At 34.8% G+C, this 11,923-nt stretch overlaps 1 protein-coding gene across 3 annotated transcripts in view; it reads left to right on the forward strand.

Annotated features, from left to right (window-relative positions):
- The window catches only part of BCLAF3 (BCLAF1 and THRAP3 family member 3), a 34,864-nt gene extending 25,005 nt beyond the window's left edge, over positions 1–9,859 (forward strand). The window contains exons 9-10 of one of the 3 annotated variants that reach the window (XM_062600726.1): positions 3,140–3,295; positions 4,894–9,859. In XM_062600726.1, coding sequence (XP_062456710.1) covers positions 3,140–3,295; positions 4,894–4,923 — 186 coding nt within the window. In that variant the 3' untranslated portion in view covers positions 4,924–9,859. The remainder of the gene's footprint in view (positions 1–3,139; positions 3,296–4,893) is intronic. The other 2 variants (XM_062600707.1, XM_062600717.1) reach the window with 2 other exon arrangements.
- Positions 9,860–11,923: the final 2,064 nt, after the last annotated feature.

Consider the following 11,923-nt stretch of genomic DNA (forward strand, 5'->3'; position numbering starts at 1 on the left):
GTAGGGTATATTCTTTCTCATTTTATTACCTTTTTTCATGAACTATCCAAAATCATTTTTAAGCTATTATGAAATATTTCAGTGAAACTCCTCAATAACTTTTTTTAATGCTTTTACAGATCTATTTTAGGAGTAAAGTAACATGTAGAATAGAGAGCAATTTTGCAATTTTTCCTGTTTTGTAGGTGGTGAGGTAAATCTTTTTTTTTTTTTTTTTTTTTATTCATTAGTTTAGGTAACTAACACTTTGGATGAATTTGAGTAGACTGTTTTCCCCTCAGACTAAATGTAAGAGAACCATGAGATAAACTTTTGGGCTCTCCCAAAATGGGAGGTATGCTTTACCAGTCAATCTGCTGGATAGCTAAGTTAACACCATCAATAGAGGGCTAGTTTTATGGTGTTATTTTGGAGTGTTTTTCCTTGTGTTTTCTTTTTTTCTTTTTTTTTTTTTTAAGAAAGGTTTTCCAAGCTGAAGTTAACAAGTGTAAAGCATTTTTAACATGTTAAAAACATCTTATGCTAGGCTGACATAATGGTCTCTTATTATCGCCTCTGTATTGTCAGTGTGTAGGGTAGAGGATGGATGGCTCTCTAGCTGATACAGCAAGCAGTGTTATGGGGGACTCTTACCAGTTAATGTAAAGAAATGTAAAGAAGAAAACAGAAAATTGGCCTCATTACGTCAGCCTAGAATTCTGCCAGTGTTAATGGAAGCAAGAAAATGTGTGCTTAAGTTGGCATCACATGTACGTGTGAAACTTGAATATTGCTGTGTCTCATGGTACTTCAATACTTTAATGTTGTGGTTTGCTTATATGTAAAGCACCTTTATTATTATTGCTGTGGAAACAGCAGTGCTGACCTGATTTACTTTCATCAGTTTTTTTTCCAGCTTTATAACAGAGGATTTTTCCTGCCTTTGCTGTTGCTGAAACCTGTTTAGGAAGATGATTTGACTATTTTCTGTACTCGAAATATTTCTGTTGTTGGTTTTAAAAACAACAAAGCAAACCTTCCTGATGCATAAAATGAGGGAGTTCTAACTTAATAAGCAAAAGGAGTTTTAGGGTATTTTTAAATCATATGATCTTGTGGTATATTAACCTTTTGGCAAAAACTAAGATATTTTAGTTATTTTAGATATTTTAAGATATTAGCAGTTCTATGAAGAAACTGGAGAAATCTTATAAAATTTAAAAGGTCTCTTGTGATGACATCTCACAGTGAATCACTAGGGTAACCTTTAATCCTAAACTTCATTCACTGTTCTTATGCAGTTTAGCATGTTAGTGGAACATTTGCTCATAGGCCTGTTTTAGAACCTGAGGCAATTGGTTCATAGGCATTCTTATTCACATTACTTGTAAGATAGGATCTTAATGCAAGACTAGATGTCATTTAAGCATAAGCTGTTTCATGCTTTAGACTAGAAGTTAATGATGTTTTCACATGGTTTAAAGCAAAATGAAGTAATTTAAGGTGTGTATGACTGCAGTGCCTACTTACCAAATGCAGTCGACTCTGTTCTGTGTTAATACCTCTTATTTTCCCCCCTGCCTTGCTTATGGAACATGTAGATGTTTGAGCTGAAAGTTAAAAGCTATGTGTAATCTTCCTTCTAATATCTTGTGACTTTTTCCACTTTCTTGTTCTGTCTGCTCCTTTACTACTTGTTCCTATACAAATGCAGTGACAGAGCAGTGGCTCCTTTATAGCCGCCTATGTCAGGTCAGAGAATGACAGCAGCTATGAAAGGAATAGGAACTTATCTTAACTGTGTTCAGGGACTTAACATAGCATTAAAAATGTCCTCCCATTTTTCCTATGGTAGGCATATATGTTCTTAAGGAGTTTACCTGTGTTTAATTGCATTGTGCCAGGATGCTGATGCTTTACGGAAAAGAAAATAGCGTTTGGTAGCCTTCTGCAAATGCCCTCTGCCTCAAAGCACTGCAAGAGGCATCCTGGGGACTGATGGGGTCACTTGCTCAGTTATATCCTATGTTGTAGATGGGTGAAGTGATCTGTAAAATAGCAAAAACTCTTCGTTTGCATAAAGAAGCCTCTGTCCTGTACAGTTCTTCTTAGCTACTCACGAGCCACACAGTGGAAAAACTGCTACCAAATTTATTGCAACTTCAGAGCATGTGATTTTCTTGAAGTGATCCTTACTTTGTCAAAAGGAGACCAATTTTGCCGAAGTAATGGGCATTTCTCAAGAAAGGTTATTTCTGTGGTATGTTTTTATAAATAGCTTTAAAGGGCAGAAGAGAACAAAAATAACAAGAATTTTACATGGTCAATATGCTTCCTGTCTTTTCTGTTAGTTTGTTCCTAAACCACTTGAACTTTCCTATCTAAAGGGTGAGTGTATACAAGTAATGCTTTCTGTCAGGACCAAGTTTAAAAAATTAAAACTGCAGTATTGGAAAAATATGAGAAATAATGATACACTAGGTTTTCCTTACTCCTTTTAAAACTTTTTAATCACTTACTGTGCTGGAGGTTTGAGTACTTATGTAAACCTTTTAATAATTTTAATGCTGTTATCAGTGTTGATCTTGCTGTATTGTTGGTTCTGTACATTTATAGCACCATTCACCCACAAGTCTTTTTTATCATCTCTGTGGCCTTTGTTCCTGGTCACACATTATCCCAGTCTGGAGGTGATGAAAGCATAGAGTGATGAGTGTATGTTCAGTCTTTAAAACCATAGAAAAGATTGATACAGTGACTTCTGTTTAATATAACTTTTTTTTTTTTTAAGATGTGTGCCCACTGTGGGCCTGGCATCACTGAAGTGTTAGCAACTGTGAGATGTTGTCCTGAACTGTCTCTGTTCTCCTGTTATAGTTAGTACATATACTGTAAAACCTCTTAACATTTTTGATTTTTCTGAGGAAGAAAATTTTGCTTGTTTTGTACAGTAAGTGCAATACTGCAGTTTGGCCCACAGACTACATAGTGGTCTGAGAACCATTAAATTGGAAATAATGGAAGGAACTCTGTACTTACAAATGAAGAATACCTTTCAGTATTCTAAGTTTTGCATATGTATATAACTGTATATACAAACTTTTGAGTTTTGATATCTTCATTCTGTGCGTTTTTTTCCTTCCTTCCCCCACCCCTACAGAACAACTTCACAGATGGCCGTTTGCAAACCCATTATAAATCGGGCTTAGTACAGAAGGGTTTATATATTCAGGCTAAGTACCAGCGGTTACGTTCTGTTGGTGTAAGGGGATTTACCACTAATAAGTTCAGAGATGGATTTTTGAGGAAAGAAAAGGTGAGTTGGCTTCATTTATTTTTCACTAAGCTCTTGTATAAAATGTGAACATTCAAATGATCCGTGTCAGTTTCTAAATCCACTTGGAATAACTTGGATGGGATTTTTTTTGGAATACTGTATCTTTGTACTTTACAGGCAAATCTGATTTTGCACTCATTTCCTCTGTGTTTATCCCTTGAAAATTTACTGAGAGAAACTTGAAATAGCTGAAAATCAGAGTTGGGCTCTGAATCTGCAATGCCTCTGTTTCAGTAATCTCTTCTGGAGCTTAGTTGATCTGATTTTCCATTGAGAAGGGGAAATTGGTCCTCTATGTTTAAAAATGTTGTATGCTCTTAGCCTTCACATAACTTAAAGCATAATCTAAGTGGGTTCTTTTGAAAACATTTGAGGACTAAGTCTTTGTATTTCTCTTCTGTATTTTACCTGAAGTTCATCACATGCTTTAAATTACTCACTAGAATGCTCTTCTGAATAAAGCATCCTGCAATACAAAATGTCTGTGTAAAATAGTTTATGATAAGCTCAGGCTGAAATAATTAGTCATGTCTGTGTTGTAATACCTTTTGGATGGCAGTGTGTATGAGACTAAATGTTGGAGAACTGCAGAAGAACTTCTGAACCATGTAAAATTTTACAGCTTTTGTGAGGATCAGTGGTTACAACATTCTGAACCTTTTACCAGAACTGATCACAGTGCGATCAAAGTATATGTGGTTCTTTTTGACATCAGGGAATTGGATTAGATGGCCTGCAAAGCCCCTTCCAGTCCTCTGTTTCTATGCAAGGTTTTGTTAGTTTTGTAACTCTGTCCATTATGCATTTTTAGAGCTCTGCTATTAGAGCACAGAAGCACATGCTCTAAGAACTGTTTTCCAAGTAATTTCCAGTCAGTGTTTTTTTTTTTTTTTTTTTTTTTTTTTTTTTTTTTTTTTTTAATCCTTTTAATTTTGGTGGACACTGAGAAGTATTATCTCTGAAGGCTAAAGTGAAATTAGGGGAAAATAGATGCAGAAAGATTTTTTTCCAAAACTTATGAAGCTGTAAAAGAGGCATAGAGCCACTGCAATTTTGCGTGAGTTTTTCCTCTGAATTTTCAATACTGTCCTATAATTGGATGATAAAGTTGTTGTCTAGACTGTATTTAAAAAGTTAATAAAATCTGGCTACTAGAGATTATGGTTTGAATTAAAATATAATATCTAAATATTGACTTGAGAAGAAACTGAATACCATTGAGTCAAAGTAAAATAGTTCTTGAAGGACAAGTGTGACAGTCATTTTCTTAACTGCATGCTGCTTGTTGGTTGGCTAATTCTTTAAAAACTGTTCCTAAGATTTCAGCATTTCCCTTTTTTGCCTATCGATGTAGTAATTAAACTTATCAGAGCACCATTATGATATATTTCACCCTTTTAAAATAACTATGCATATGCATTCTTTAAAGTACAATTTTTTATAGTTGTGCTATTTCATTTTGTAACTGTACAGCACTAGTCTCGTGGTTAAATACTGTATAGTATATATTATACGAAAGCTGAGAGGCTTTCTTCCACTTCTACAACTTGATATAACAATTGTTTTCCTTTCTGTAGGGACACTTAAATATTGCAACAGAAACCTGAACTGAGCTGTGATCCTGAAGTTGAAACATGCAACACAGCAAAGGGAGCATCTGTTTGTTTTTGACAACTTTGTCAAGAACTAAAATAGGATGAATGAACTAACAGTGTAACTTTCTTGATAAAATAACTTTATTTTTCAGTAGTGGATTGCTGCAGAACTTTTTTACAGTTTTAATAATTGCTTTTAAATTACAGTATTCGATTGAAACATTGTAGTATGTACCTTTAGTTCCTTTTTGCATACCAATCTCAAGCGAAGAAATCACTGAAGAGAGTCTTATTTATTGAGTACTTTTTTTTCTGAGCATGATGTTACAGATGGAACTTGAGTTGTTATATGCAGAGGTTTATATGTTGAAAGTTTATTGCTTATGTAATAAAAAAAGGAAAAAAAAAGTGCCTGAATTGTTTGGTAATAGCACATTTGCTCAGGATTTTCCAAGTAATGACCTTTTAGGTTGTGCAATAGATTTTACACCTCTGTTCAGTCATTTCTGTAAAACAGTATTTTGTATTACTTCATTTTAGTTTAATATTAAACTTGGTTTTTGATGTGTGTGTATATATACATTTGTAAACTGTTAGAATGTTGAGACAATTTTCAGCATTTGATTAAAATATATGGTAATGGGCAGGTATGTAATGTGCTCTAGCAGTAGTTTTTAACTGCACTGAAAGCATGCTTGGGTTTGTTAGAGGATTAGCTGATCTGTTGATCTGTATTCAGAAATACTCTGTCTCATTACACTTTTTGGTGTATGACCTTCTTGACCAAGCCACATGTTCTCTAATCTTTTTGCCACTTTATTTCATGGATTCTGAAGATGGAGCCTGAAGTATTTAAATACAAGAAAAAACAAACAGGTTTTTATAAGCATGACTTCTAACAAAGCTGTTTATAATTGACACTGCTTTAAATGCAGATAGCTTGTAATTTTTTTGTTTAAAATCCCAATAAATATCTGAAGTTTACTGTACCACAATATTGTTATGCTGTATGCAAAACTCAAATATGTCAGCCTATTTGATCGACTATAAAAAACATTGTGTTTATTTCTTACTTATAGCTTTTGCCTTAATATATAGTATACAGTAGGGTTGTGTGTATGTATTAAACATTTGTTCAGACTTTTTATTCCAGGTAAATTAAAGATGCATAATATGTAGTTTCCAGAGAAGATGTTCTCATTTGTTTTAAGCAAAAAGTTGTTCACCATATCGACAAGATACACAATTTAATGCATCTTTGTCATTTCCAAGACTGTTAACCATATAGAATGCCAGTTAATTCCTGTTATGGATAATAGATCAGAATCCAAATACTGGATAGAAGTATGTTCGGAGGAAAAAAGAACTGGAAAATTGTCTTGGGGTAGAAAGTTAGGGTATGATTTTTACATACTTCTAAAATTTTTTTTTCCACAATACTTTCAGTAAAGAGAATATTGAAAGCCTGTAAGTGTGGCTCAGCATGTCTGAGTGTCACATTCTTCAGTTCATGGGGCTTATGGCTTAGTGTTCGTAGAAATTAAGTAGGCAGATGTGCCATATTTGATGCAGTGACTCAGCAGTAAGACCAGATGGTTTAAGTTTCTAAACCCCAAGTTTTTAGTGTAAATAACAATTTTTAATAACTTAACTACTTTTTCAGTAACTTTTTTGACACGCATACTGAAAATGGGAAGCTGAAGGAAAGGAATTCCCTGGCCAAATAGAAGCAGCTAACATTTCGTAGATGAGAAATATTTTGCATACTGTGCTGTCAGTGATGACAACTACATCCTCTGGTGTAGATTAACTGGGAGATGAGGTAAGGAATTGAAACAGCTGAATGGAAGGCTAGGTGAGTCAACACAAAGCAAATGTGGAGCAGCCCACTAGCAGGAGTGCTGCAGTGTACCCCTGCAGGTTGGGGCCAGGTTTAACCTCAAGCCAACAAGCTGTTCACACAGCTCCTGAAGGTGATAAAGCGCTGTAAAACACATAAGTGAAACTATATGAAGCAGGACAAACGACTGAAGCTACATCGTCTCATTCAACGGGATATTACTGTTATAAAAGTCTGGAATAGAATTTGTTGTTGAGCAAATGGGGAAAAAAGTGGATGGCTACATGAAGAAACTTCTAACACAGCAGTTTTGATAACGTTATTTGAAAGCAACACTGGCACAATCAGAATTAACTTAGTGCTTCCCATTTATAAAAGCGGGATTTAGAAATGTGAATGACTCCTGACTGATTTTGTGCTTTGCTAGTTCTACCTGGGTATCTCTAACTTTTATTTCTACAGCTGAGAGCAGCATATTACAAACAAAGTATTTCTGGTATATTCACTGATTTTCCCCTCACCCATCCCCAGTCCCAAGATGAGTGTCACATAATGAAATGTGTATTTCTGTTGCTTTAGCATTTATTTAAGATGATACCATTTGCTCAAACAACATTATTGATGACTTTGCTTCACTAATTAAGAATCCTGCCATGACAAAACTTGCTACCTTATTTTAAAAAAAAGAAAAAATCATACAGAAATTGAGCTTTGTAATTGTTAGGTGCTACAGGCAACCTAACCATCTACTGGGTATTGTTATCTCGTGTGAGACTTAAAGTGGCTTGAGTGGTATGTAGGTATATCTTTTTGGATTAGATACTGTTACATCTATGTACTCGTACACAAGTAATCAGCTCTTTCAACACAGCAAAGTAGCATCTGTTGTGCTGGTACAGAATGTTTGGTTGAGAGTAATATATTAAAGTAACTGATTGTGTTGTCAAGGCATAGATGAGAAAATTAGTGTTAAGTATAAGAAAGGTCAATTTACTTAAACAATTTGGTGCCTTTCTGTATTGCGACTGCATTGTAGAAAACACCCTCGGGGGTGGAGGGAACTTTAACATTCTGAATGTCGTATTGTTTCTAATGGAAGCATGGACAGAGAACAGTTGTTAAAATAATCGCTTTAAATATGTGAATAGTCCACAGCCTTAGAAGAAAAATAGCATCTCTTATTGGTAAAGATTGTCACTACATTTGCATTGGAACTGCAAGTTAAGAATGTGATTGTCTAAAAGCTGGTTAATTTTCTGTTCTATACTTTCATAAATGTACTTTCTTTTGATTGACTTGACTGCTAAATGCTCTTTGTTATATTCTAAATTGTTCTGATGTGAAATTGTTTTTTATTGCAAAATGCAATGGTTTAATAGGAGACCTTCTTGTGTCTAAGATAATAAGTTATTGTGGCATTAGCATTTACATTGTTGAGCTGTTTAACTTCTATATTTGATTAGAATTCTTGTTTTGTAAATCTAAACTTTGTAATGATTGAATTCACATGATTAACAAATTTGGGGGCTAGTAAGAAGCAACACATTGTGAGCTATATACAAGTCTGCCTTTGTGTCTAATAACGACTTGCAAAATTTAAATCTCCTTAACTGATGGGTTTAGTTCTGTCTAGGTCTCAAGATAAGACATCTGTCTCAACTCTAGTAACTGACGGCAGAAGATGGGTGTAAATTCAGCTGATAGCCAGTTGTGATAATATTTTGGTATCTTCTCTCCCAGGGCCTGAAGATGAAATGCTGAGTTTTCTTTGTGCAAACTTAGTTACCAAGAAGGATCAATATTACATTTTTGTGGTATTACAAAAGGCAGAGTTTGCACAATTAGCTTTTTATTCTTTGGACTTTTTCTTTTTCTTTTCTTTTTTCTTTTTTTTTTTTTTTTTTTTGCCATGTCTTGGATAGTAAGAGCTACTTGGAAAAGATAATTAAAGGTTATAGTAAAGATTAAGCTATGGGGACATGATTTGTGAATTTTCACCTTAAACTGCAATTAGAGGGAGAACGTTTTTACTTTCTGACAGAAACTTTTTCCATATTCTTTACAAATATATTTTTGGCGTTCTTTGAGCATCTAAACTACCATCTGCGAAGTTCTCTATGGGAGAACTCTCTAAAAGACCGACTCCAGACTTACACTCCAAAGAATCTGGAAAAACTGGTTGTTTTTGCACACCTCTGGCCCTTGATACACTTCATTCCATTGCTGCAGGATTTGAAGATACAAGGATCTTCAGTCTCCTTACAGAGGAGAGAAAAATAACAAATATAAAAGTCATTTTAAGAACTTTGAAAGCCTATTTAAAACACACAACTCCTTGGCAAACCTTAAGGACAGTGATGAACGTCTAACTGTGTTCTGTTTCATGCTTGGTAAGCATAGATTGTCAATGTTAATCTGAGAAAAATAATGTCATAACTCTAGTTCCTGGCCTGCTGGGTTTTTTTTCGTGTTGGAGGGTTCGTGAGTAGTTATGTAGCCATGTGACTTATGTTCATTGCCTTCTACTTCAATAGGGCTTTCTTTTGTTCCCTGTTCATTGCTCTGAATTTTGTCAAAGTTATCTAAATCTTGTCTTTTTTTCTAATATTTCATTTTCTGTAAATAATGTAGTAGGTAGCTTTTATCATGTGTTTGGCTTCTCTTACGCTTTACCCTTCAGGGAAGGAGGCAGGGTAGAAGCAGTTGTTTGACTACACTCTGTATGGAATAAGAAAAGCTTCGTTGCTTTGCTTTAAAAATAGCAGGGCTTCCCCCCCCCCAGCTGAATGGGGGATGTGGCCTAATGTCCATTTCTAAAGAGTACATTAAAGTTGACCTTACTTTTTACTAGTTTCTCCCACCATAAAGACTGACTAAGCGTGTTTATGTACATATATGTATATACACACATGCACACACTATGATCAGAAACCTTTGATTTTTTTTTCTGTAAGTGTGACTAAGGAAAACACTTTTAAACTATGGAAGATGGAGTTGAAATGCAAGAGGATTTTAAGTCTGTAGTCTTCTGATTCCTCAAAGATGCTTTTGAAAATGTTATTCTGTATCTAAAAGTCTCATGTTCATAAGTATATATAAAGATTTAGGTATGCATATATGTATGCTAACATAGTTTCTATAAAATTGATGTAAATCTTTCTACAGACAATAAATGTTTTAAAATTTTTTACCTATGTTTTTAAATACCTTTAGTGATTTGGTTCAGTGACTTGTTATTAATATTTGGTTTCAGAGTATTTTGCTCATTCTGCGTTGCCATTGAAATGTTTATATATGTCTTGTTTCTAGAACTCCATCCATTGCTTCGAGTTTAAAACTTTGATCTGCTTTCTAGAGACACCTTTTTTAGCTAAAAGACTCGTGAAAAGACTTAATGTGAAATGCCTTAGATACTAGCACAAAATGGATGCTGTTTAAAAAAAAAAAAAAGAAAAGAGAGAGAGAGAGAGAAGAAACTTTGAAGGCAGATATTCCAGTCTCCTCATCCATCACATTCAAAACTCTCAGTATGTCTGTCAAACTGATTCTTCCCTAGGAAACAGTATGGGGACAAGTGTGCACTTATTTGGCTGTCTTTACATATTCAATAATCTGGTATGCACTTTTAAGAATTGTGTTAGTGAATACAGTATCATCTGTGCTAGGTAAAAGTAACTATATTAGTTTTTAATACCAAGATTTCCTAAGAGTGGAACAGGAATGAGCAGAAGCTAGAATTTTCTTGGCATGTTTAATTAAAAAGAAATTTACTGTATTATTCACTTAAACTTGCCAGAGTCCAAGTCAGTACTGGTCTCCAGTATATGTGGATCACTTGGTCCTTTCGTAACTCTCCCATTCTAATGTGGTTACTCTTCCTGAAGAAGCAGACTATTAGGACAAAACTCCATCTGTGGTAAATGCTCTGTTGTATAGTGGCTTGCAAGGGAAGGAATTATTTCCTTTGTCTCTTAGGAAAAAAATTTACATAATGCTTGGGGATATAATAATCTTCCCAACCAGTAGAATGTAGTCTCAAAAGTGCATGTGGCTGATTGTGTTCTGAAATGCATATCAATTTAGATAAGCTGCTAATTTTCATCAGTATCACTTTTAAAATGCCTGTTTAGCTGCTTTGAGCAGTCCCTTAATATGCAATGATTCTTTTTTGACTGCCCTCCTAATCTCAGCAGTGTATCCATTCAACTCCTTTTTATCACAAGGGTGAGGTGCCAAAATGATTCACATCCATTGCAGTGTTGCTTTGAAGTTCCAACTGAAGGATGTCCATATTGCTGTAGGTTTTATAGGAACACAAGGTTAGTGCTACACAAACTCTTTTTGCCTGGGAACAACAGGAGACTAGGCCTTAAACATGCTATGACAGCAGGGAAAAAATAGCTTAATAATATTTTTTAATTTTTCAGGACAGCCTTTATGTTACTGCTTTGTATGTGGGAAAGCCAACACATTAATTCTATTTACCGAATGTTAATTTTCAGTGATAGCTTCCTCTAGCTGAACTCAATTGCCATATGGTTCTACAGCAGAAGAAGGTATGTGTGTACACACACACGCACACACACACACACTCCGTGTGTGTATGCATAATATATATTTTGGCCCTGGCGATCTGGTTGAGATAGCCATCACATTGGCTTTCTCCTGTACACTGTAAGGTGCAGTTAGAAAACTTAAGTTGACCAACTTTGTTATTCCTTACTACTACTACTGGCCCTAAATTCTTCTTGTAGAAGCAGTGCTATTGCAATGCACCAAGGTTAATTTTTCAGTTATACCAATTATTCCACCTTTAAACTACAAAGCTGGAGCACTGGGAAGCCAAATTTCATACAAAAATAGTATAATAGAACTGTCTTCATTTGTCTCAAACCTGGTTGCATTGATTCTACTTAGTTTGCCATGTTACTGGGTTGTGATTGATGTAAGCTTTATAAGAGTTACTAGCTGAAATTGTCAAAAGCTACTTTTGCTCATTTCCCAGAATTAATACTGTGCAATTGTCAGGTTATGTAGGCTGAAGGTCCTTCCATACTGAGTAGTTGTGGATAATGATAACCAGCATTGTTCTGTCAAGGTGTATATGAGTCACTGAATGTGGCTGGCTGCAAGATACTCTGTATATGAAAACTTGTTTTTTTCCTTGAATCT

This window comes from Rhea pennata, chromosome 1 (assembly GCF_028389875.1).
Source record: "Rhea pennata isolate bPtePen1 chromosome 1, bPtePen1.pri, whole genome shotgun sequence".
NCBI lineage: Eukaryota > Metazoa > Chordata > Aves > Rheiformes > Rheidae > Rhea > Rhea pennata.